Here is a 26720-nt window from a genome sequence, read left to right as displayed (position 1 = left end):
CTTAAGTCCCTTAAGAAGGAAGTGAAAAGCAATTGCTCTTGCATTTCATGCTGCCCAGACGCTCCCAGCTCCTCCAGTAAGGCTAAGCATTCCAACAGGCTCATGCCAAACTCTCCCACAGTTGTTTGAGACCATCACAGCAAACTAACAGCAAGTTGCTGCTCTGCTCTCAGACCACAGAGGCTGCCTAGGGAGTCGCCGTCCCTGCAGCTGCTCAAGAAAAGCCTGGATGAGGCACTTAGTGCCATGGCCTAGCTGACTGGAGAGGGCTGGGGCTAGGTTGGGCTGGATGAGCTTGGAGGTCTCTTCCAACCTGGCTGATTCCATGATTCTAAGTGTACAAATACCCCAGCTGTGTGCTTTGAACCTTGTCAATAAGCTTTCTGCAGAGACTGAATGATAAGAAACAGGTTGGTTGTAGTTATTAACAACCTTTGCCTGGATACCAACATTAATATTGGTTATTAATTGTGCATCACTCATAACGCACCCATTCCATGGCTCTTGGAGTTCCCACAGTGAGAACAGCAAAGGATGGCACACCCCAAGCACTCCTCACCACGTATTCACTGCCAGCACCCAGCACGGGAAGACAGCCAGGACAGGAAGATAAATCACACGGCGTAACAATCGGAGCCACCGCAGCTAAGGGGGGAAAAACCAAACACCAACCAATATATCTCAAGCCACAACAAAGACTTACTTCAGCAGCACCATCCAAGATATCCTTCATGAACTTAACCATGTCCTCTGTCTTCTCCAGGTGTCTGTCTGGCAGCAAACACTGCTGGTTGGAGGCATTCAAGGCGACGGTAGTACGGATGGTCAGCTCGCTGGCAATGGAAAGCAGATGGGTTACAGGTTTGAAGAGCCACAGTGTAAAACACTGCAAAGCAAAGAATTCCTACAGCATGTCAGAGGGCGCTCAGTGAGCTTCTCCCTGTGTGTGTTCCCTTAAAGGCAAGAGGGGAAGGGGGAAGAGAATGGTACAAAAAAGCTTCTCAGCAGTACTTTGTCCCCTCACATCCGTGCAGGCAACGCGATGGAAGCTTACTGCATTTCACACCCCCACAGGTAGCTCATGACTTCCCCAGCAGCAAGAGATCACAGACAGGAACCTTGCACATGAAACGTACTACTAAGGTAACACAGGAAGTCTTTCAGCATGCAAAGGCAAAAGCACAACCCAAAACATTCCACATGGCCACAGTCCAGCTGAAGAACGAAAAACTGCTGGAACCAGTTCAGAGCAGGACCACGAGGATGAGCCAAGGGCTGGAGCACTTCTAAGAGGATAGGCTGAGGGAGCTGGGGCTGCTCAGCCTGAAGGGGACAAGACTCCAGGGAGACTTTAAAGCTACCTCCCAGTACCTGAAGGGAACCTGCAGCAGGAAGGCTGCAGAGGGACTTTTTCCATAAGGGTGTCTAAAGACAGGGCAAGGGGAATGGTTTGAAGCTGAGGGAGAGCAGGGCTGCTCAGAGTGGATCTGAGGAAGAAGTTCTTCAGCATGAGAGTACTTTGGCTTGCAGAGACAGAAACACTGTAATGCCTGTTCATGAATTGACAGCCAAGGTCACAAGCGTGCTTCTGTCAGCAATTACTGCTTCTATGCCCACCAATCACACAGTAGTGTGTCCTTTGTGAACAAACAGCATCTGAGGCCAGCTGCACCAAGTATTCAGCGACAAAACAAAGCAAATCAACAAAACAAATCTCCTACTTACCCAGCCAAAAAAGCAAACACTTCTCTGCCAGAGAAACAGACAGAAACATCTCAGCAGACAGACAGAAGAGCTTGCACAGGAGAAGCAGGTGAAGAAGGTCTCCTTTTTGGCACCTATAAAGCACCAGATCAGTCACATCACTTTAACTTCAAATGAGAGACAGCTGCTTTTAGATTCACTGCACTCAGGTGTTCATCTAGAGACAGCCCACAGAAATCCAGAACTTGTGCTCCCTGAGTCCCCGGGAAGCTCCTAGAATCTTCCAGAGCACAAGCACAGGATGTTGTGCATGCTTTGATCACCCAGAGAAAACTTACAGAGCTGACATCTTCAACTCTGGTTTTTCCCTTCCTTCACTCCAAAGGCCAGAGAAGAAGTAGTCAACTGCAAATGCCAAGCAACTTCACTCCCGAATGATGCATTTGAAGACAATGACCATTAAGGGCAAATGTCAAGCATCTTGTTAACCTATTCCCATGTGCCTTGGCTGTACTGAGTGCAGCCAGCATCCTTCATGCACTTCATGCTGCTTCTCTGAGGGAGCTCAGTTGTATGCCTCTCTTAAAGAAAGCATCAAGAATGAAATGGGACTCTCCTGAAATCAGAAGCACAGGCAATGCATAACCATTCTTTACAGCCCCAGTTACAAACTGGGCAGGCTGCAGAGGTGCGCCCAGGCCAACCTCATGGCATTCATCAAGGCCAAGTGCAAGGTCCTGCACCTGGGTGGGCACAATCCCAAGCACAACTCCAGGCTGGATGGGGAACGGCTGAGAGCAGCCCTGAGGAACAGGCCCTGGGGGTCTGGGCTGATGCAAAGCTCAAGAGGAGCCGGCAGTGTGAGTGCAGCCCAGACAGCAACCCTGTGCTGGGCTCCAGCAAGAGCAGTGTGGGCAGCAGGGCAAGGGAGGGGATTCTGCCCCTTGCCTCTGCTCTCCTCACACCCCATCTGCAGTCCTGGGGGCAGTTCTGGAGCCCCCAGCACAACCAGGACATGGAAGTGTTGGAGCCAGTGCAGAGGAGGCTACCAAGATGCTGAGAGGGCTGCAGCAGCTCTGCTCTGAGCACAGAGTCTGATCAGTGAGCTCACTGCTGGCTGCAGCTACCTGGAGGGAGGCAAAGTCCTACAGCTGTGCTGCTCAGGGACATGCTTTAGGGGTGACCTGGCAGTGCTGCCTTAAGGGCTGCCCTGGATGATTTGGAAGCTCTTCTCCAACAGCAACCACTCCATGCTTCTACTCCTCAGAACCGGTGCACCTGACTGCCAGAAGGAGCACAAACTCCACACAAAGCCTTACCTGACCCAGCCTCTTTGGCCACCTGCGTCTCGTGGGGGATGTTCCTCAGCATCTGCTCCTCCCACATGAGCTGGTGCTGGGCTGAACCCTCCTGCTGCCTGGGGAACGGCCATGCTGCTCCTGCTGCTCCTTCAGCTCATGCCATGCTTGCTGGAGAGAGCTGCAGAACCCAACGGCAGCACAGATTGACACGGAGGGGCTCTGGCAGCAGCAGCTTGAGTGCAGGCAAATCCACCCCTGCAGCTGAGCACAGTCATTGCTTTGGCCCGGAGCCGCTCGCAGTGGCGCCTGGAGGACCTCGGAGGCCTAGAGCGGCTTTGACCAGCGAGAGGAGAGCCCAGAGCGTCGCCTGCCAGCCGGAAGTGATGGCACGGAGGCAAGATGGCGGCGCGGAGCGAGCTGCTGCGGCTGTACCCAGCCCCGGGGGGGTCTTAGGCGGAGTTGGGGGGTCCCGGGAGGGGTCCGAGAGGGCTCGGGGGGGAGCGGGGGAAGGGGCTGGGGGGTTTTGGAGAGTCCCAGAGGGGCTTCGGGGGGGCCCCAGGGGGGTTTGAGGAGTCCCGGGGGGGGGGATGAGGTGGCTGGGGGGGGGGCGAGCAGTGGGGGGAGGGTCTGGGGATGAGTCAGTGGTTGCCAGGGGCGCTTGGGGGGGTCGCAGGGGGATTTGGGGGGGGTCCGAAGTGGCTGAAGGGGGTAGGGGGAGGGTCTGGGGGTGTTGTAGGCGGCCCCGGGGTTGGGGGGGTTTGGGGGCGCCTTGGGAAGGGTCCGAGGTGGCTGGGGGGAGGGGGCAGTGGAGCAGAGGGAGGGTCTGGGGGTGTCATGGGGGTCCCCGGGTGAGGTTTTGACGGGGGTCAGAGGTGGCTGGGGGTAGGGGAAGGGTCTGTGGGTGCCGTAGAGAGTCCCAGGGGTGCCTGGGGGGGACTGGGAGCAGTGGGAGGGGACTGGGGGGACGCTGGGGGGTGCTGGGGTCCCTCCCCCGAGGCTCCTTGACCTGCCCTGCCAGGGAGGTGCTGCTGCCGCTGCCTGCTGGCCTGGCACAGGTGGCACTGAGGGCGCTGGGCCCAGGCCTGCAGCCCCCAGCCCGGCCCTGGGGGAGGCCTCAGCAGCGCCCCCAGGCCAGGCTGCAGTGCTGCGGGGACAAGCTGAGGGCCTGAGTGGGCACTGGGGGGCGCTGGGCGGGGACGGGGAGGGGCTGGGGGATTAGTGGGGGCATACAAGGAGGTGAGTGGGGGTCTCTGGGAGGCCAGTGGGCGGGTCTGCGGGTCCCTGGGTGGTCCCTAGGAGGGTCTGAGGGTCCCTGGGAGGGTCTGGGGGTCCCCGAGAGGTCATCAGAGGTCCCTGGGAGGTTATTGGAGGTCCCTGGGAGGGTCTGGGGGTCCCTGAGCCCTCCCCCCACAGGCTCTGGGTCTCCCGGGGGGCTGGAGGCCTGCGGGGGGAGGTCTCCTCCTTCCTGGAGCTGCTGGGTCTGTGCTGGAGACCATCCAGCGTTTCGGAGGGGCGGGGCAGGGGCAGGCCCCGCCCACGCCAGAGGATGCACCAATCAGCTGCTGACCCTCCCCGTCCTAACCAGTTCCCCCCCCCCCAATAAAGCACCAAACTCCGCCAGGTGGACCCTGCCTTCGTTTATGCAAATGAGGGGGCAGGGCACAGGGGTGACCATGCCCACAGCCCCCACAGGATCCACCAATCAGCTGCTGACCCTCCCGGTAACCCCTCCCCAACCCCCAACCCATCTCCAAGGTACTCAAAGGCAGAGCCTGATATTGAAATGTATGCAAATGAGGGAGGCAGAACAAGTGGCAAACCACGCCCATCACAATCCACCAATCAGCAGCCACCTCCTGAACTCCTCCTCCAAAGGAAGCTCCAAATCTGTCACCATATAATTAGTTACTGTGGGGCGGGGGTGGGGCCGAGGGGGCGGGTCCAGGCGCAGCATGGGGAGGGCGTGGCTACGGAAAGGGGGTGTGGTTATGCAAATAAAGAGGCAGCAACCAGAGCCAGGCAAGAAAGGCCAGGGAGGGGGCGTGGCTCCGCCAGCCCACTCCTCCCGCAGCAGCAGACCCCTGCAGAGCCCTGCAGTGCCCTAGAGACATCTCCAGACTCCTGCAGACAATTTCAGACCTTTCCACGGGCTCTGCAGACCCTTACAGACCCCTGCAAACTCTTCACACCCCTAAGACCTCTACACACAGCCACAGCCTCCTCTGCAGAGCCCTGCAGCCCCCTCCACACCTTCAATGGATTCCTGCAGACACTTAACAGATGCCTGACAGAGCTCCACAGACCCCTGCAGACCTTTACAAGATGCCTGCAGACACCTGCGGGCCCAGAACAGAAACCTCCACACACCTGCTGAATGCTACAGACACTTGCACACCCCTCCAGCCTCCTGGAGACCTCTAGGGACCCCTCCCGACCTTTCCATAGAGCCCTGCAGACCCCTGCATGTCTTTAAGAGGCCCCTAGAGACCCCCACAGACCTCTACAGACTGCCAGAGAACCCTGCAGACCCCTACAGACACCTCGAGACCTTTGCAAGGCACCTCAAGACCTTCACAGCCTTTTGAGACACCTACAGCACCACAGACACCTCTACAGACCCCTAACCACCTCCACAGACACCCAGAGAGCCCTCCAGGCCCCTAAGGGTACCTACAGATGCCTCCAGACCCCCGCACACCTCTGCACACTCAGAAAAGCCTCCAGGCCTTTTAGAAGACCCCTGCAGACACCTACAGACCTGGGCAGACTCCTACAGCTGCTTGCACAGCCCTGCAGACACCGACAGGCTCCTCCTGGCCTGCAAGCTCACACCATGTGCTCGCACTCAGCTTCTCCCCAGCACCCCCAGGGCTGCTCTTTATCGCCTCGCCCCCAGCCCGCAGGCACAGGCAGGCTTCCTCCCGCCCACACGCAGCACCCTGCCCTTGCTCTCCTGGAACCTCACAAGCTTCGCCTGGGCCCAGCTCCCCTGCCTGCCCAGGTGTTTCCTGGATGCCATCCTGCCCCTCGGCTTGCTCTCCAGCACCACTCAGCTTGGGGCCATCTGCAAACACGCTGCCAGTGCACCTCTATCTCATTTGGGACAGTCACACTTTAGAGACACTGGACAAAAGTGTCCTCGAGCCAAAGAACTCCTTCACTGAATGCAGACACCTACAGACCCCTCCACACCTTTAACAGACCACTGCAGCCCACTGCAGAGCTCTCCAGACCTCCACAGATCCATTAAAAGGCACCTCCAGACCCAGGCAGACCTCTACAGAGAACTAACAGAGCCCTGCAAATCCCTACAGGCATCTACGGACCCCTGCAGGTGCCTGCAAACACATACAGACCCCTACAGAGCTCCCCACACCCATCCAGACCTCTCCAGATATTTAACAGACCCCTGCACACATCTACAGACCCCTCCAGAGCCTTCACTGATGCCTGCAGGCACCTACAGACCCACACAGAAACCTCCAAACACCTACTCAACTCTACAGACCTCTGCAGACTCTCTCAGACCCTGACAAACAGCTACAGACCCCTTCACACCTCTGCAGACACCCACACTCACCTACACACCACCACAGACATGGACAAAGCTCAACAGGCACCTGCAGACCCCTCCACACCTTTAAAAGCTGCCCAGAGACTCCTACAGAACCCTGCCAAAATCTACAGACCCTGACAGAGCTCTGCAGACCCCTCCAGACATTTGAAAGGTGCCTGCAGACCTCCACACACCCCTAGAGACAGCTGCAGGCACCCACATTCCTCTACAAAGCTCTAGAGACCTCTACAGACAGCTACAGACCCCTCCAGACATTTAAGAGGTGCCTGCAGACCCCTGCAGCACCCTAGAGACATCTACAGACAACTTCAGACCTTTCAAAGGTGTCTGCAGACCCTTAGAGATCCCTGCAAATTCTTCACACCCCTCCACTAACCCTTGTTGCAGAATGGCTAAAGGAAAATGGACATGACTTAGAAGTGGGCAAGCAGGATGAGTATATGGAACTAAATTAAGGCTGTGCTAGGCCACACAGAAACAAAGACATATTGAATAAACAAAGGCAGCATTTAATATAACTAGCCAGGGAGGCACTGTCCTTGATGAGTCAGCAGACAACTCAAGCAGAGCAAATGGGGTATTTAGGGATTCAGCCATTTAGCTTCTTACATGTATGCATAAATTATCTGTAACACATATAAGCGTGTGGCTACTAAATAAAGTTGTCACTCGCTTTTGATCCACACTGGATTGTGCAGTGTCCTTGCACAGTGAGTTCAGCCCTTCTCCACGAGATCTGCCTCCCTGCAAACCCTAACCTGTCAGCACCTCCCAGCAGCAGGGAACAGAGAGAAGCACTCCACAGCCGTTTGCACGAGAGGCTTTCTGCTCATCCAGCTGCTCTGTCAGCATCTGCATGGGACAGAATCTTCAGCTACTAGGTCAGAGCTCTGACTGAGCAATCTCCTTTTCAACCCTTCCCTCCTGGCAGACACAGACAAACCCTACCTGGAGCCCACAGGAGCCGAGCCAAAGGAGATCACCCTGCCAGGCTGCAGGGCCAGGCTGCAGCGGCACCAGCGTCCGTGCTGACGGATTCACCGCAGCAGCTGGGGCCCTCGTGCCCATCCTGCTGCTGCTGCACATCTGGCTGGCTTGGCCAGTGGAGTGGAAAGCAAAGTGCAAACCTGCCAAGAGTGAAACAACCAAGGACAAAGCTCAGTTACTCACACTGTGAAGGTGTGGGCACGCTCCTATGCCCCCAGTAAAAACACCGCCAAAGCATTTCATTTTCCACTGCCATGCACTGACCTTGCAGACCTCTGAGCTGATCCCACTCCAACACTCCACCTCCAGTGCACACAGTCAGCTCTGACTGCAGGGTGCTGCCATGTGGGCCATGCACACACAGGAGGGATGCCTGGCCCCCAGCACTGCCCAGCAGACATGCTCCTGAGCTGCCAGGGACACGTACCAGTGACAGCCAGACAGAAATAAAGCACGTCAGAGCACCCCACCAGAAGATGGGAAAGACAACCCCTGACACTTGGTTGCCTTTTTCACACACACAACAAACGAGCTGCTCCGAGAGCCCTGACAAAGGCTTTGCTCTTTGGCAGTGGCTGCTCAAGCCCTGCAGATCAGGCTGGAAGTGACACGACTGTAACTTTTTTGGTAAAGCTTCATTTATGACAGAAAAGGGATCAGTGAGATCAGAGACGGCCCAGATGCTTTGGCACCTGGGAAAAAACCAACCAAACCCAAACCAACCAACCCAACACAAACCCACCCTCAAATTAGTCCTCAGTGCTGCAGTCCCCAGAGGAGCGGTGGATCTGAAACGTTTGGCCCCACTGGAGCACGGAGAGGAGCAGGTGCTGGTGACAGCTGCACTCTCACAGCCATGCCCTCACCTCTGAGCCGAGGCTGTGCTTAGCTCCGATGGGCAGCTGCTGAAATGCAGGCACTGCTGCGGTGCCAGTGCCTCTCCGTGGCAGGGTTTCAGACCTGCTCAGGCCTGTGGGAAGAGTGAGATTTGTCTCAGGGCCACTGCTTTGCATTTCCTCCCCTCTCTCGGCATGGCTCAGTTACTCCACTGGCATGACAAGTGCCAGGACAGCTGCCACATGGACGAAGCAGACAGGAGGAGGCTCCACGCTGCTCTCCCTGTGTCTGGGAGGCAGACACCATTTGATCCTCCTGCAGCAGCTCCAGCACGCTGCGGAGCTCTGAAAGCTGCTCTCTAGCACTGTGACGAGCAGAGACAGCTGAGCTCTCCCTGTGCAGGCAGACAGACCCCCAGCTCCCTTCACACCTCCCACAGATGCGCTCTACCAACCAACACCTTCCCAGGGGCTGCAGAACGCAGCTGGATGGAAGATGCAGCACAAACCTTCCAGAGCTGCTTTCTCTACTTTAACTGCACCAACGCTGCAGGAAGACTCCAGATACTCACAGCAGCTGCTCTGAAAGGTGTCTCAGATCCATCTCACCTGCTCAGCTGACCTCCCGAATCCTTGCAGGCACCCAGGGCTGCTCCCAACCCTTCCACACGCTGAGTCTTGGGCTCCCCGGGCCGCGGCTGCCTGCAGCCACCACAGGCCATTGGAGCAGCACTGCAATCCAGGGACCTGTCCTCTGAGCGTGTGCTGCAAGGAGAAGCAGCAGCTCTGCAGTGCTTCGGCTGGACAGCAGCACACACTGACTGCACCCCAGAGCAAACCACACCTAAAGCACACACACACAAGCAGCCTTGCACAGCAAGCACAGCCTCCACCTTTGCATCTCGCCAGGCCCACTCTAGGTGCCCACGGACCCCTTTACGAGGGTCCCTGACCCCTCTACATGGCCACAGGCCTCCTTTAGATACCCGCAGACCCCCTCCAGCTCACCCCTGACGCCTTTAGATGCCCCCAAAGGCCCTTTCGATACCCCCAGACCCCTGGAGCCGTGGCTGGGGGGGCCGAGCCAAAGGGGACACCGAAACCCAGAGTGAGACCCCCCAGAGCCTGCCAGAGCGCAGAGGCTGAGCGCTTCCCGCCCAAACGCCGCTGGCCAATCAGAGCACGGCCTGGCTTTCCCGCTCTTTCCCCTCACGGCGCCGGGAGGGAGGGGGGAGGGAGACAAAACGGCCGCAGGGGGCTCCGTGGCGGCTCCCAGCGCTCCCAGCTCAGCTCCCAGCGCCTCCAGGTATGGATCCCAGTACCTCCCAGTGCTCCAGGACAACGCACAGTGCTCACAGGATGGCTCCCATGCTCTCCTCTGCTCCCAGGCCCACACAGATACCGCCCGGACCGGCCCAGTCCCTCCCAAACCCCTCCCAGTCGATCCCAGCCCCGTCCCTATCCCTCCCAGTCCCGCCCAGATCCGATCCCCGTCCCTTCTGTTCCTCCCCATCCCTTCCAGTCCCTCCCAGTCGCTCCCAGATCCGATCCCTGTCCCTTTCGTTCCTCCCCATCCCTTCCAGTCCCTCCCAGTCCCTCCTAGATCCAATCCCAGTCCCTTCTGTTCCTCCCCGTCCCTTCCAGCCCCTCTCAGTCTCTCCTAGATCCAATCCCAGTCCCTTCTGTTCCTCCCCGTCCCTTCCAGCCCCTCTCAGTCTCTCCCAGATCCGATCCCAGTCCCTTCTGTTCCTCCCCGTCCCTTCCAGCCCCTCTCAGTCTCTCCCAGATCCGATCCCAGTCCCTTCTGTTCCTCCCCGTCCCTTCCAGCCCCTCTCAGTCTCTCCCAGATCCGATCCCACTACCTCCCAGATCCACTCACAGTCAATTCCAGTCTCTTGCGGATCCCCTCCCAGTCCCCGACCGTCTGCACCCCACACCCTGTCCCTGCCAATCGCACCCAGTTCCATCCCAGTCCTTCCCAGTTCAGTCCCAGTTCCTCCCAGTCCCTCTTAGTTCCCCTCCCTGTGAGTGACTGGCAGGGAAATGGGATGGAATCCAGAAGGACTGGGAACGACTGGGAGGTGACTGGGGGGAGCAGGGAGATAGTGGGATGGAAATGGGAGGGGACTGGGGGGAGCTGGGAGGTAGTGGGATGGAAATGGGAAGGGACTGGTAGAGACTGGGAGGCAGTGGGATGGAAATGGGAGGGGACTGGTAGAGACTGGGAGGCAGTGGGATGGAAATGGGAAGGGACTGGGAGAGACTGGGAGGCAGTGGGATGGAAATGGGAGGGGACTGGGGGGAGCTGGGAGGCAGTGGGATGGAAATGGGAGGGGACTGGTAGAGACTGGGAGGTAGCGGGATGGAAATGGGAGGGGACTGGTAGAGACTGGGAGGCAGTGGGATGGAAATGGGAAGGGACTGGTAGAGACTGGGAGGCAGTGGGATGGAAATGGGAGGGGACTGGGAGAGACTGGGAGGCAGTGGGAGGGGACTGGGTGGGCTTGGGAGGGAAGTGGTCCCAAACTGGGACAAACTGGGCCCAAACTGGTAAGAACTGGGCCCAAAGTGCACACCAAGTGGGGGAATTGGGCCCAGCGCAGCCAATGGGAGCGCTTCCCGCCTAAGCCCCGCTGGCCAATCAGAGCGCAGCCTGGCTTTCCCGCTCTTTCCCCTCACAGCACCAGGGAGGGAGGGAGGGAGACAAAATGGTGGCAGGGGACACAATGGCAGCTCCCAGTTCAGCTCCCAGTGCTTCCAGGATGGCTCCCAGTGCCTCCAGGTACGAATCCCAGTCTCAACAAGTCCCCTCCCAGGCCCGTTTTAGACCTCTCTGAATCCTGCCCAGTCCCTCCCAATTCCCTTGCAGTCCCTTCCACTTCCCTCCCTCTGCATCCCAATTCCTCCGCAGTCCCTTCCAGTTTCCTCCCAATCCCTCTCAAATCCCTCCAGTCCCTCCCAGTCCTACCCAGTTCCCTCTCACATCCCTCCTGGCCCATCCCATTTCCATCTCAGTCCCTCCCAGTTCCCTCCCACATCTCCCAGCCTCTCACAAATCCCCTCCAAGTCCCTCCCAGTCTAATCCCAGTTCCTTCTGTTCCTCCTAGATCTCCTTCCAGTCTCTCCCAGTTCCGCTCCCCGTCCTGCCCAGTAACCCCCAGATCCTCTCCCAGTCCCTCCCAGTTGCCCCCAAGGGCCTTTCAGTTCCACTCAGTTCCTCCCAGTCTCTCCCAATCCCCAGGCAGTCCCAATCGGTTCCCTCCCTGTGCCTCCCAATTGCCTCACACTCCCTCCCAGTCACTCCCAGTTCCTCTCCAGTCCCCCTCAGTCTCTCCCAGTCCTACCCAGTTCCCTCTCACCTCCCTCTTGGTGCATCCCATTTCTATCCTAGTCCACCTCCAGCCCCTCCAAGTCCTTCCCACATCTCCTCCCAGTCTCGCACAAATCCCCTCCAAGTCCTTCCCAGTCCTGTCCCAGTTCCCTCCATTCTTCCCAGCATATCCCAGTCCCCTTCCAGTCCCTTCCATTCCCTTCCCAGTCCTTCCAAATCCCCTCACAGACTCTTCCAGGCCCCTCTGAGTACCTTTCAGACGCTCCCACTCAACTCCCCCTACCTCCCAGTCCATCCCAGTCACTTCCAATCCCTCCACTCCATCCCATTCCCTCCGAGCCCGTCCCAATGCCCTCCCAGTCTCCTCCCAATCCCTCCCAGTCTATCCCAGTCTCTCCCTATCCCCACACAGTCACAACCAGTTCCCTCCCAGTCTCTACCAATTACCTCCCAGTCCCTGACAATCCCTGACAGTTTGCACCCTGTGCCCTATCCCTGCTGGTCAAACCCAGGTCCATCCCAGTCCCTCCCAGTTCCACCCAGTCAGGCTCCCTGGGAGTGACTGGGAGGGAAATGAGAAGGATTGGGATAGAATTTGGAGGGCCTGGGAGGCAGTGGGATGGAAACGGGAGGGAACTGGGTGGGCTTGGGAGGAAAGTGGTCCCATACTGGGACAAACTGGGCCCAAACTGGTAGGAACTGGGCCCAAAGTGCACACCAAGTGGGGGAATTGGGCCCAGCGCAGCCAATGGGAGCGCTTCCCGCCTAAGCCCCGCTGGCCAATCAGAGCGCAGCCTGGCTTTCCCGCTCCTTCCCCTCACAGCGCCAGGGAGGGAGGGAGAGAGGGAGACAGACAGAATGGTGGCAGGGGACACAATGGCGGCTCCCAGTTCAGCTCCCAGTGCTTCCAGGATGGCTCCCAGTGCTTCCCAGATGGCTCCCAGTGCCTTCAGGTATGGATCCCAGTCTCAACAAGTCCCCTCCCAGTCCCATTCTAGACCTATCCGAATCCCTCCAGTCCCTCCCAATTCCCTTGCAGTCCCTTCCACTTCCCTCCCTCTGCATCCCAATTCCCTCCACTAACTCCCAAGCCCCTATCCCTCTCTCCCAGGCCCTCCACATCCCCTCCCAGGCCATCCCAGTCCCTCACAATCCCTCCACTCCATCCCTCATCCTTTCCCACTTCCCTCCCACTACCTCTCAGTCCCTCCAAGTCTCCTCCCACGCCTCACCAGTCCCTCCCAATCCCATCCCACTTCCATCAGTCCCTCCCATTCCCCTCCCTGTCCCATCCCAAGACCTCCCAGGCCCATTCCCCTCCCTCACACCTCTCAGGCCCCTTACCAGTCTCACCCAATCCCTCCCAGTCCCACTCACTCCTTCCCAGTCCCCTTCCCACTCCACCCCACTCCCAGTCCATCTCAATGCCCTCCAGTCTCCTCCAAGTCCTTCCCAGTTCCTCTCAATCCCTCCCAGTCCCCTCCCAGACCTTCCCAGTCCCTTCCTGGCCTCTCCCAGTGTTCTCACCAGGTCCATCTCAGTCCCCTCCCAGTCTCTCTCAGTCTCTCCCAGTCCAACTCCAGTCCCCTCCCAGTCCTCTATCACTCCCACCCAGCACCCTCCCAATCCTTCCCAGTCCATCCCACTAGCTCCCAAAATATCCCAGTCCCCTTCCAGTCACCTCCCACTCCCTCTCAATCCCCTCCAAGTCCCTTCCAAGCCCCTCCAACTACCTTCCCATTCCCCTCCCAGTATGCTCCCTCTGGCCCAGTCCCCTCCAGTCACTCACAATCCATTCCAGATCCCTTCCCATTTCCTCCCAATGCCCTCCTACTCCAGCCCAGTGCATCCCATTCCTCTCCCAGTTCCCAACAGTCCCTCCCATTACCCTCCCTGTCCCATTCCCCTCTCTGTCACCTCTCAGTCTCCTTCCCAGTCCCAACCACCCTCTCTCACTCCCCTCCTAGTCCCATCCCAGTTTCACATAATCCAATTCCACTCCTTTCCCAGTACATCCCACTCCCCTCCCAGTCCTTCTCTGTCCCTTCCAGTCCTCTCCCACTGCCCTCCCAGTCCTAATCCAGTCCTTTCCAGGTCCATTCCAGTCCCATCCCAGTCCCAGTCCTCTCCCATTTCCTCTCAATCCACTCCCAGTCCCACCCAGCCTCACCCAATCCTTCCCAGTCCATGCCACTAGCTCCCAGTATATCCCACTCCGATTCCAGTCACCTCCCAAGTCCCTCCCAGTCCCCAGTCCTCTGCCACTCTGACCCAATCCCCTCCCAGTCCTTTCCAGCTCCATCCCAGTCCCTTCCCAGTCTCTCCCAGTCCCTAGTGCCATTCCAGTCCTCTCCCAGTCACTCACAATCCATTCCAGATCCCTCTCCCTTCCCTCCCAATCCACTCCCACTCCATTCCACTATCTCCCAGTATATCCCAGTCCCCTCCACTAACTCCCATGCCCCTCTCCCTCTCTCCCAGGCCCTCCACATCCCCTCCCAGGCCATCCCAGTCCCTCACAATCCCTCCACTCCATCCCTCATCCTTTCCCACTTCCCTCTCAGTCTCCTCCCACTCCTCCCCAGTCCCTCCCAATCCCATCCCACTTCCCAGCTCTCCCTCCCATTCCCCTCCCTGCCTCTCCCACTCACTCACAATCACCCTAGTCTGGAAGGGGACTGGGGCATACTGGGAGACACTGGGAGACACTGGGAAGGACTGGACTGGGACTGGGACGGTCTGGGAGAGGACTGGGAAGGAATGGGGCAGGACTGCGAGGGACTGAGGACTGGGAGGGGACTGGGATGAGTCCTTTCCCAGTCCAACTCCAGTCCCTCACAGTCCTCTCCCATTTCCTCCCAGTCCTCTATCAGTCCCACCCAGCCCCCTCCCAATCCTTCCCAGACCATCCCACTGGCTCCCAGTATATCCCAGGCCCCTCCCACGCCACTCCAACCACCTTTCACACCCACTACCTGCCCAGTCCCCTCCCAGTCACTCACAATCCTTTCCAAATCCCCTCCCTGTCCCATCCCAGCACCTCCCAGTCTCATTCCCCTCCCTGACACCTCTCAGGCCCCTTTCCAGTCCTCTCCCAGTTCAGCTCAGTCCTTCCCAGATCCCTTCCCAGCCCATCCTACTCCCTCCCACTCCATCCCACTCCCTCCCCATTCCTCTGAATCCCACCCACTCCCTCCCAACCCCTTCCCAGTCCCTCACTATGCCATTACACTCCTTTCCCACTACATCCCACAGCCCTCCCAGTCCTTTTCAGTCCTTTCCAGTCCTCTCCCAGTCCCAATCCAGTCTTTTCCAGGTCCACCCCAGTCCCCTCCCATTGCCATTCCACTCACTCACAATCCATTCCAGATCCATTCCCAATCTCTCCCACTCCATCCCACTATATCCCAGTCCCCTCCACTAACTCCTGAGCCCCTGTCACTCTCTCTCAGGCCCTCCACATCCCCTCCCAGGCCATCCCAGTCCCTCCCAATCCCTCCACTCCATCCCTCATCCTTTCCCACTTCCCTCCCACTACCTCTCAGTCCCTCCAAGTCTCCTCCCACGCCTCACCAGTCCCTCCCATTCCCCTCCCTGTCCCATCCCAGGGCCTCCCAGGCCCATTCCTCTCCCTCACACCTCTCAGGCCCCTTCCCAGTCTCACCCAATCCCTCCCAGTCCCACTCACTGCTTCCCAGATCCCTTCCCACTCCATCTCACTCCCTCCCAATCCCCTCCCAGTCTCTCACAATCCCATTCCAGTCCTACCCAATCCCTCCCGGTCTCCTTCCAGTCCTCCTCAGTCCTTTCCAGGCCTCTCCCAGTCCAAATCCAGTCCTTACCAGCCCCTTCCCACTCCCCTTCCCATCCCTTCCCCTTCCCTCCCAATCCCCTCCCAGTTTCTCTCTGTCCCTCCCAGTCTCACCCAGCCCCCTTCCAATCCTTCCCAGTTCATCCCACTAGCTCCCAGTACATCCCAGTCCCCTCCCAGTCCCTCCCAATGCCTTCCAGGCCTCCCCAACTCACTTTCACATCCTGCCACTACCTTCCCAGTCCCCTCCCACTCCGGCTCAGTCCCCTCCCAGTCACTCACAATCCCTTCCAGATCCCTTCCCATTCCCTCCCAATGCCCTCCCAGTCCACTCTCCTCCCTGACACCTCTCAGGCCCCTTCCCACTCCATCCCACTCCCACTCCATCCCAATGCCCTCCCCGTCTCCTCCCAGTCCTTCCCAGTCCCTTCCTGGCCTCTCCCAGTTCCCGCACAGTCCTCTTCCAGTCCCAATCCAGTTCTTACCAGGTCCATCTCAGTCCCCTTCCAGTCTCTCTCAGTCCCTCCTTGTCCCTTCCCAGTCCAACTCCAGTCTCCTCCCAGTCCTCTCCCATTTCATCCCAGTCCTCTATCACTCCCAGCCAGTCCCGTCCCAATCCTTCCCAGTCCATCCCACTAGCTCCCAGAATATCCCAGTCCCCTTCCAGTCACCTCCCACTCCCTCCTAATCCCCTCCCAGTCACTCACAATTCATTCCAGATCCCTTTCCATTCCATCTCATTCCTCTCTCACTTCCCATCAGTCCCTCCCATTCCCCTCCCTGTCCCAATCTCAGCACCTCCCAGTCCCATTCCCCTCCCTGACACCTCTAAGGCCCCTCCCACTTTAGCTCAGTCCTTCCCAGATCCCTTCCCAGTCCATCTCACTCCCTCCCACTCCTTCCCCGTTCCTCTGAATCCCACCCACTCCCTCCCAGTCCCATTCCACTCCTTTCCCAGTACGTCCCACTCCACACCCAGACCTTTTCAGTCCCTTCCAATCCTCTCCCATTTCCCTCCCAGTCCTCTCCCAGTCCCAATCCAGTCCTTTCCACGTCCATCCCAGTCCCTTCCCAGTCTCTCTTAGTCTCTCCCAGTCACTCACAATCCATTCCAGATCCCTCTCCATTCCCTCCCAATCCACTCCCACTCCATTCCACTATCTTCCAGTATATCCCAGTCCCCTCCACTAACTCCCAAGCCCCTATCCCTCTCTCCCTCCACATCCCCTCCCAGGCCATCCCAGTCCCTCCCAATCACTCCACTCCATCCCTGATCCCTGGGGGGCTGGTCCTGAACTGGGACACACTGTTCCCAAACTGGGGGGGCTGGTCCCAAACTGGGATGCACTGTTCCCAAACTGGGGGGGGCTGGTCCCGAACTGGGACGCACTGCTCCCAAACTGGGGGGCGGGTCCCAAACTGGGACGCACTGTTCCCAAACTGGGGGGGCTGGTCCCAAACTGGGGGGGGCTGTTCCCAAACTGGGGGGGCTGGTCCCAAACTGGGACGCACTGTTCCCAAACTGGGGGGGCTGGTCCCAAACTGGGACACACTGTTCCCAAACTGGGGGGGCTGGTCCCATACTGGGATGCACTGCTCCCAAACTGGGGGGGCTGGTCCCGAACTGGGACACACTGTTCCCAAACTGGGGGACTGGTCCCGAACTGGGACGCACTGTTCCCAAACTGGGGGGGGCTGGTCCTGAACTGGGGCACACTGTTCCCAAACTGAGGGGGACTGGTCCCGAACTGGGACGCACTGTTCCCAAACTGGGGGACTGGTCCCAAACTGGGACGCACTGTTCCCAAACTGGGGGGGACTGGTCCCAAACTGGGACGCACTGTTCCCAAACTGGGAGGGGCTGGTTCCGAACTGGGACGCACTGTTCCCAAACTGGGGGGGACTGGTCCTGAACTGGGACACACTGTTCCCAAACTGGGGGGCTGGCCCAGCGCAGCCAATGGGAGCGCTGCTGCCCGAGCCCCACTGGCCAATCAGAGCATGGCCTGGCCCTCCTGCTCTGTCAGCGCCGGGAGGGAGGGAGGGAGGGGGGAGGGAGACCAAACGGCAGCAGGGGCACATTGGAGGCTCCCAGCGCCCCCAGAGCAGCTCCCAGCGCCTCCAGGTAAGATTCTCAGTCCCATCAAGCCCCCTCCCAGTCCCTCCCAGTTCCCTTCCAGACCTCTCCAAATCCTTCCCAGTCCCTCCCAATTCCTCTGCAGTGCCTCCCAGTTCCCTCCCAGACCTCTCCCAGCCCCTCTCTAATCCCATCCCTGTCCCTGCCCAATCCTGCTCCAGTCTCTCCCAGACCCCCTCTCAATCCCTCCCAATCCATCCCAGTTCCTACTAGGATCGCTTTCAGTTCCCATCCAGGCCCTTCCCATGCCCTCCCCTTCCAGTCCTTTCCCAGTACAACTCACAGTCCTCACCCAGTCCCAATCCAGTCCTTACCAGGTCCATCCCAGTCCTCTCCCATTTCCACCCAATCCCCTATCAGTCCCATCCAGCCCCCTCCAAGTCCTTCCCAGTCCATCCCACTAGCTCCCAGTACATCCCAGTCCCCTCCCAGTTCATTCCAGGCCCTTCCAACTACCTTTTAGACCCTCCCAGTCCCTTTTCATTCCCTTCCCAGTCCCTACTAAGCCCCCTCCCTCTCCCGCCCAGTCGCCTCCCACTCACTCACAATCCATTCCAGATCCCTTTCCATTCCCCTCCCTGTCCCCTCCCACTCCCTGTCAGTCAATCCCATTCCCCTCCCTGTCCCCTCCCACTCCCTGTCAGTCAATCCCATTCCCCTCCCTGTCCCCTCCCACTCCCTGTCAGTCAATCCCATTCCCCTCCCTGTCCCCTCCCACTCCCTGTCAGTCAATCCCATTCCCCACCCTGTCCCCTCCCACTCCCTGTCAGTCAATCCCATTCCCCTCCCTGTCCCCTCCCACTCCCTGTCAGTCAATCCCATTCCCCTCCCTGTCCCCTCCCACTCCCTGTCAGTCAATCCCATTCCCCTCCCTGTCCCCTCCCACTCCCTGTCAGTCAATCCCATTCCCCTCCCTGTCCCCTCCCACTCCCTGTCAGTCAATCCCATTCCCCTCCCTGTCCCCTCCCACTCCCTGTCAGTCAATCCCATTCCCCTCCCTGTCCCCTCCCACTCCCTGTCAGTCAATCCCACTCCCCTCCCTGTCCCCTCCCACTCCCTGTCACTCAATCCCACTCCCCTCCCTGTCCCCTCCCACTCCCTGTCAGTCAATCCCACTCCCCTCCCTGTCCCCTCCCACTCCCTGTCAGTCAATCCCATTCCCCTCCCTGTCCCCACCCACTCCCTGTCAGTCAATCCCACTCCCCTCCCTGTCCCCACCCACTCCCTGTCAGTCAATCCCATTCCCCTCCCTGTCCCCTCCCACTCCCTGTCAGTCAATCCCATTCCCCTCCCTGTCCCCTCCCACTCCCTGTCAGTCAATCCCACTCCCCTCCCTGTCCCCTCCCACTCCCTGTCAGTCAATCCCACTCCCCTCCCTGTCCCCTCCCACTCCCTGTCAGTCAATCCCACTCCCCTCCCTGTCCCCTCCCACTCCCTGTCAGTCAATCCCATTCCCCTCCCTGTCCCCACCCACTCCCTGTCAGTCAATCCCATTCCCCTCCCTGTCCCCACCCACTCCCTGTCAGTCAATCCCATTCCCGCCCTGTCCCGTCCCAGTTCCTTCCATTCTTCGCACCATATCCCAGTCCCCTTCCAGTCCCTCCCCTTCCCTTCACAGTCCTTCCAAATCCCCTCACAGACTCTTCCAGGCCCCTCCGAGTACCTTTCAGACGTTTCCACTCCCCTCCCCCTACCTCCCAGTCCATCCCAGTCACTTCCAATCCCTCCACTCCATCCCTGATCCCTTCCCACTCCATCCAATTCCACTCCTTTCCCAGTACATCCCACCCCCCATCCTAGTCCTTCTCTGTCCCTTCCAGTCCTCTCCCATTGCCCTCCCAGTCCTAATCCAGTACTTTCCAGTCCCATCCCAGTCCCAGTCCTCTCCCATTTCCTCTCAATCCACTCCCAGTCCCACCCAGCCTCACCCAATCCTTCCTAGTCCATCCCACTAGCTCCCAGTATGTCCCGCTCCCCTTCCACTCACCTCCCAAGTCCCTCCCAGTCCCCTCCCACTCCCTCCTAATCCCCTCCCAGTCCCCAGGCCCCTCCCAGTCACTCACAATCCATTCCAGATCCCTTCCCATTCCCTCCCAATCCCCTCCCACTCACTCCCATTCCTCTCCCACTTCCCACCAGTCCTTCCCATTCCCGTCCCATCCCAGCACCTCTCAGTCCCATTCCCCCTCCCTGACACCTCTCAGGCCCTTTCCCAATCCTCTCCCACTTTTGCTCAGTCCTTACCAGATCCCTTCCCAGTCCATCCTACTCCCTCCCACTCCATCCCTCCTCGTTCCTCTGAATTCCACCCACTCCCTCCAAATCCCCTCCCAGTCTCTCACAATCTCATTCCTCTCCTTTCCCAGTACATCCCACTCCCCACCCAGTCCTCTCTCAGTCCCTTCCAATCCTCTCCCATTTCCCTCCCAGTCCCAATCCTGTCCTTTCCAGGCCCATCCCACTCCTCTCCCAGTCTCTCCCAGTCCCCAGTGCCATTCCAGTCCTCTCCCAGTCACTCACAATCCATTCCAGATCCCTCTGCATTCCCTTCCAATCCTCTCCCACTCAATTCCACTATCTCCCAGTATATCCCAATCCCCTCCACTAACTCCCAAGCCCAGTGCATCCCATTCCTCTCCCAGTTCCCAACAGTCCTTCCCATTACTCTCCCTGTCCCTCCCAGTCCCATTCCCTCTCTGTCACCTATCAGTCTCCTTCCCAGACGCAACCACTCTCTCTCACTCCCCTCCCAGTACCATCCCAGTTTCACATAATCCAATTCCACTCCTTTCCCAGTACATCACACTCCCCTCACAGTCCTCTCCCATTGCCCTCCCAGTCCTAAGCCAGTCCTTTCCAGGTCCATCCCAGTCCCAGTCCTCTCCCATTTCCTCTCAATCCACTCCCAGTCTGACCCGGCCTCATCCAATCCTTCCCAGTCCATCCCACTAGCTCCCAGTATGTCCCACTCCCCTCCCAGTCCCTTCCAATCCTCTCCCATTTCCCTCCCAGTCCCAATCCAGTCCTTTCCAGCTCCATCCCAGTCCCCTACCAGTCTCTCCCAGTCCCTAGTGCCATTCCAGTCCTCTCCCAGTCACTCACAATCCATTCCAGATCCCTCTCCATTCCCTCCCAATCCATTCCCAATCTATTCCACTATCTCCCAGTATATCCCAGTCCCCTCCACTAACTCCCAAGCCCCTCTTCCTCTCTCCCAGGCCCTCCACATACCCTTCCAGGCCATCCCAGTCCCTCACAATCCCTCCACTCCATCCCTCATCCTTTCCCACTTCCCTCTCAGTCTCCTCCCTCTCCTTCCCAGTCCCTCCCAATCCCATCCCACTTCCCAGCTCTCCCTCCCATTCCCCTCCCTGCCTCTCCCACTCACTCACAATCACCCTAGTCTGGAAGGGGACTGGGGCATACTGGGAGACACTGGGAAGGACTGGATTGGGACTGGGACGGTCTGGGAGAGGACTGGGAAGGAATGGGACAGGACTGCGAGGGACTGAGGACTGGGAGGGGACTGGGATGAGTCATTTCCCAGTCCAACTCCAGTCCCTCACAGTCCTCTCCCATTTCCTCCCAGTCCTCTATCAGTCCCACCCAGCCCCCTCCCAATCCTTCCCAGACCATCCCACTGGCTCCCAGTATATCCCAGGCCCCTCCCACGCCACTCCAACCACCTTTCACACACTCCCCCTACCTGCCCAGTTCCCTCCCAGTCACTCACAATCCTTTCCAAATCCCCTCCCTGTCCCATCCCAGCACCTCCCAGTCCAATTCCCCTCCCTGACACCTCTCAGGCCCCTTCCCAGTCCTCTCCCAGTTCAGCTCAGTCCTTCCCAGATCCCTTCCCACTCCCTCCCCGTTCCTCTGAATCCCACCCACTCACTCCCAATCCCTTCCCAGTCTCTCACAATCCCATTCCAGTCCTACCCAATCCCTTCTGGTCTCCTTCCAGTCTTCCTCAGTCCTTTCCAGGCCTCTCCCAATCCAAATCCAGTCCTTACCAGCCCCTTCCCACTCCCCTTCCCATCCCTTCCCCTTCCCTCCCAATCCCCTCCCAGTCTCTCTCTGTCCCTCCCAGTCTGATCCCATTTCCTCCCAATCCCCTCCCAGTCTCACCCAGCCCCCTTCCAAACCTTCCCAGTCCATCCCACTCGCTCTCAGTACATCCCAGTCCCCTCCCAATGCCTTCCAGGCCACCCCAAAGACCTTTCACACCCTCGCACTACCTTCCCAGTCCCCTCCCAGTCACTCACAATCCATTCCAGATCCCTTCCCATTCCCTCCCAATGCCCTCCCAGGTCACTCCTCCCTGACACCTCTCAGGCCCCTTCCCACTCCATCCCACTCCCACTCCATCCCAATGCCCTCCCAGTCTCCTCCAAGTCCTTCCCAGTTCCTCTCAATCCCTCCCACTCCCCCTCCCAGTCGCTTCCTGTCCTCTCCCAGTTCCCTAACAGTCCTCTCCCAGTCCCAATCCAGTCCTTATCAGATCCATCTCAGTCCCCTCCCAGTCTCTCTCAGTCCCTCCCGGTCCCGTCCCAGTCCAACTCCAGTCCCGTCCCAGTCCTCTATCACTCCCACCCAGCCCCATCCCAATCCTTCCCAGTCCATCCCACTAGCTCCCACAATATCCCAGTCCCCTTCCAGTCACCTCCCACTCCCTCCTAATCCCCTCCCTGTCCCCAGTCCCCTCCCAGTCACTCACAATTCATTCCAGATCCCTTTCCCTTCCCTCCCAATCCCCTTCCACTCCCTCCCATTCCATTTCATTCCTCTCCCACTTCCCAGCAGTCCCTCCCATTCCCCTCCCTGTCCCATCCCAGCAACTCCCAGTCCCATTCCCCTCCCTGACACCTCTCAGGCCCCCTCCAATTCCTCTCCCAGTTCAGCTCAGTCCTTCCCAGATCCCTTCCCAGTCCATCTCACTCCCTCCCACTCATCCCACTCCTTCCCCGTGCCTCTGAATCCCACCCACTCCCTCCCAAACCCCTCCCAGTCCCATCCCACTCTCTCACAATCCCATTCCACTCCTTTCCCAGTACATCCCACTCCGCACCCAGTTCTTTTCAGTCCCTTCCAATCCTCTCCCATTTCCCTCCCAGTCCTCTCCCAGTCCCAATCCAGCCCTTTCCACGTCCATCCCAGTCCCTTCCCAGTCTCTCTTAGTCTCTCCCAGTCCCTAGTGCCATTCCAGTCCTCTCCCAGTCACTCACAATCCATTCCAGATCCCTCTCCATTCCCTCCCAATCCACTCCCAATCTATTCCACTATCTCCCAGTATATCCCAGTCCCCTCCACTAACTCCCATGCCGCTATCCCTCTCTCCCAGGCCCTCCACATCCCCTCCCAGGCCATCCCAGTCCCTCACAATCCCTCCACTCCATCCCTCATCCTTTCCCACTTCCCTCTCAGTCTCCTCCCACTCCTCACCAGTCCCTCCCAATCCCATCCCACTTCCCAGCTCTCCCTCCCATTCCCCTCCCTGCCTCTCCCACTCACTCACAATCACCCTAGTCTGGAAGGGGACTGGGGCATACTGGGAGACACTGGGAAGGACTGGATTGGGACTGGGACGGTCTGGGAGAGGACTGGGAAGGAATGGGGCAGGACTGCGAGGGACTGAGGACTGGGAGGGGACTGGGATGAGTCCTTTCCCAGTCCAACTCCAGTCCCTCACAGTCCTCTCCCATTTCCTCCCAGTCCTCTATCAGTCCCACCCAGCCCCCTCCCAATCCTTCCCAGACCATCCCACTGGCTCCCAGTATATCCCAGGCCCCTCCCACGTCACTCCAACCACCTTTCACACACTCCCCCTACCTGCCCAGTCCCCTCCCAGTCACTCACAATCCTTTCCAAATCCCCTCCCTGTCCCATCCCAGCACCTCCCAGTCCAATTCCCCTCCCTGACACCTCTCAGGCCCCTTCCCAGTCCTCTCCCAGTTCAGCTCAGTCCTTCCCAGATCCCTTCCCACTCCCTCCCTGTTCCTCTGAATCCCACCCACTCACTCCCAATCCCTTCCCAGTCTCTCACAATCCCATTCCAGTCCTACCCAATCCCTCCTGGTCTCCTTCCAGTCTTCCTCAGTCCTTTCCAGGCCTCTCCCAATCCAAATCCAGTCCTTACCAGCCCCTTCCCACTCCCCTTCCCATCCCTTTCCCTTCCCTCCCAATCTCCTCCCAGTCTCTCTCTGTCCCTCCCAGTCTGATCCCATTTCCTCCCAATCCCCTCCCAGTCTCACCCAGCCCCCTTCCAATCCTTCCCAGTCCATCCCACTCGCTCCCAGTACATCCCAGTCCCCTCCCAATGCCTTCCAGGCCACCCCAAAGACCTTTCACACTCTCCCACTACCTTCCCAGTCCCCTCCCAGTCACTCACAATCCATTCCAGATCCCTTCCCATTCCCTCCCAATGCCCTCCCAGGTCACTCCTCCCTGACACCTCTCAGGCCCCTTCCCACTCCATCCCACTCCCACTCCATCCCAATGCCCTCCCAGTCTCCTCCAAGTCCTTCCCAGTTCCTCTCAATCCCTCCCACTCCCCCTCCCAGTCGCTTCCTGTCCTCTCCCAGTTCCCTCACAGTCCTCTCCCAGTCCCAATCCAGTCCTTATCAGATCCATCTCAGTCCCCTCCCAGTCTCTCTCAGTCCCTCCCGGTCCCGTCCCAGTCCAACTCCAGTCCCGTCCCAGTCCTCTATCACTCCCACCCAGCCCCATCCCAATCCTTCCCAGTCCATCCCACTAGCTCCCACAATATCCCAGTCCCCTTCCAGTCACCTCCCACTCCCTCCTCATCCCCTCCCAGTCCCCAGTCCCCTCCCAGTCACTCACAATTCATTCCAGATCCCTTTCCCTTCCCTCCCAATCCCCTTCCACTCCCTCCCATTCCATCTCATTCCTCTCCCACTTCCCAGTAGTCCCTCCCATTCCCCTCCCTGTCCCATCCCAGCAACTCCCAGTCCCATTCCCCTCCCTGACACCTCTCAGGCCCCTTCCCAGTCCTCTCCCAGTTCAGCTTACTCCTTCCCAGATCCCTTCCCAGTCCATCTCACTCATCCCACTCCTTCCCCGTGCCTCTGAATCCCACCCACTCCCTCCCAGTCCCATCCCACTCTCTCACAATCCCATTCCACTCCTTTCCCAGTACATCCCACTCCACACCCAGACCTTTTCAGTCCCTTCCAATCCTCTCCCATTTCCCTCCCAGTCCTCTCCCAGTCCCAATCCAGCCCTTTCCACGTCCATCCCAGTCCCTTCCCAGTCTCTCTTAGTCTCTCCCAGTCCCTAGTGCCATTCCAGTCCTCTCCCAGTCACTCACAATCCATTCCAGATCCCTCTCCATTCCCTCCCAATCCTCTCCCACTCCATTCCACTATCTCCCAGTATATCCCAGTCCCCTCCACTAACTCCCAAGCCCCTATCCCTCTCTCCCTCCACATCCCCTCTCAGGCCATCCCAGTCCCTCCCAATCACTCCACTCCATCCCTGATCCCTGGGGAGCTGGTCCTGAACTGGGACACACTGTTCCCAAACTGGGGGGGCTGGTCCCGAACTGGGATGCACTGCTCCCAAACTGGGGGGGCTGGTCCCGAACTGGGGCACACTGCTCCCAAACTAGGGGGCGGGTCCCAAACTGGGATGCACTGCTCCCAAACTGGGGGGGCTGGTCCCAAACTGGGATGCACTGCTCCCAAACTGGGGGGGACTGGTCCCGAACTGGGATGCACTGCTCCCAAACTGGGGGACTGGTCCCGAACTGGGACGCACTGTTCCCAAACTGGGGGGGGCTGGTCCCGAACTGGGACGCACTGCTCCCAAACTGGGGGACTGGTCCCGAACTGGGACACACTGTTCCCAAACTGGGGGGGGCTGGTCCCAAACTGGGACACACTGTTCCCAGACTGGGGGGGGCTGGTCCCGAACTGGGACGCACTGTTCCCAAACTGGGGGGGACTGGTCCCAAACTGGGGGACTGGTCCCAAACTGGGGAACTGGTCCCAAACTGGGACGCACTGTACCCAAACTGGGGGGGACTGGTCCCAAACTGGAGGGACTGGTCCCGAACTGGGACACACTGTTCCCAAACTGGGAGGGGCTGGTCCCGAACTGGGACGCACTGTTCCCAAACTGGGGGGGACTGGTCCCGAACTGGGACGCACTGTTCCCAAACTGGGGGGGACTGGTCCCAAACTGGGGGACTGGTCCCAAACTGGGATGCACTGTTCCCAAACTGGGGGGGACTGGTCCCAAACTGGGGGGGACTGGTCCCGAACTGGGACACACTGTTCCCAAACTGGGAGGGGCTGGTCCCGAACTGGGACGCACTGTTCCCAAACTGGGGGGGATTGGTCCTGAACTGGGACGCACTGTTCCCAAACTGGGGGGCTGGCCCTGCGCAGCCAATGGGAGCGCTGCTGCCCGAGCCCCACTGGCCAATCAGAGCGTGGCCTGGCCCTCCTGCTCTGTCAGCGCCGGGAGGGAGGGAGGGAGGGGGGAGGGAGACCAAACGGCAGCAGGGGCACATTGGAGGCTCCCAGCGCCCCCAGAGCAGCTCCCAGCGCCTCCAGGTAAGATTCCCAGTCCCATCAAGCCCCCTCCCAGTCCCTCCCAGTTCCCTTCCAGACCTCTCCAAATCCTTCCCAGTCCCTCCCAATTCCTCTGCAGTGCCTCCCAGTTCCCTCCCAGACCTCTCCCAGCCCCTCTCTAATCCCATCCCTGTCCCTGCCCAATCCTGCTCCAGTCTCTCCCAGACCCCCTCTCAATCCCTCCCAATCCATCCCAGTTCCTACTAGGATCGCTTTCAGTTCCCATCCAGGCCCTTCCCATGCCCTCCCCTTCCAGTCCTTTCCCAGTACAACTCACAGTCCTCACCCAGTCCCAATCCAGTCCTTACCACGTCCATCCCAGTCCTCTCCCATTTCCACCCAATCCCCTATCAGTCCCATCCAGCCCCCTCCAAATCCTTCCCAGTCCATCCCACTAGCTCCAAGTACATCCCAGTCCCCTCCCAGTTCATTCCAGGCCCTT

At 59.0% G+C, this 26720-nt stretch overlaps 1 protein-coding gene across 26 annotated transcripts in view; it reads right to left on the bottom strand.

Moving 5' to 3' along the window:
- LOC135184984 (protein disulfide-isomerase TMX3-like) overlaps nucleotides 1-26720 on the bottom strand; it is an 80537-nt gene that overhangs the window by 12081 nt on the left and 41736 nt on the right. For 7 of the 26 annotated variants that reach the window (XR_010306285.1, XR_010306284.1, XR_010306286.1 and 4 more), the window contains 6 exons: nucleotides 9015-9170; nucleotides 8436-8539; nucleotides 7531-7709; nucleotides 3024-3266; nucleotides 1726-1838; nucleotides 704-833 (listed from right to left, as the gene is read on the bottom strand). The exons of 1 other annotated variant lie outside the window; for it this stretch is intronic. Coding sequence is in view for 8 of the 25 variants with exons in the window: in XM_064161288.1 (XP_064017358.1) it covers nucleotides 7562-7709; nucleotides 7834-7979; nucleotides 8436-8539; nucleotides 9028-9170 (541 nt within the window). In the remaining 17 variants the exon portion in view is untranslated. Of the gene's footprint in view, nucleotides 1-490; nucleotides 646-703; nucleotides 834-1725; nucleotides 1839-2211; nucleotides 2321-3023; nucleotides 3267-7070; nucleotides 7710-7833; nucleotides 7980-8435; nucleotides 8540-9014; nucleotides 9171-26720 lie in introns of those variants that run through there. 18 more of the 26 variants (XM_064161290.1, XM_064161284.1, XM_064161285.1 and 15 more) reach the window with 14 other exon arrangements.

Source organism: Pogoniulus pusillus, chromosome 21, assembly GCF_015220805.1.
Source record: "Pogoniulus pusillus isolate bPogPus1 chromosome 21, bPogPus1.pri, whole genome shotgun sequence".
Classification (NCBI taxonomy): domain Eukaryota; kingdom Metazoa; phylum Chordata; class Aves; order Piciformes; family Lybiidae; genus Pogoniulus; species Pogoniulus pusillus.
Note: the sequence above shows the minus strand (reverse complement) of the source record. Positions and strands in the feature narration are given on the sequence as shown.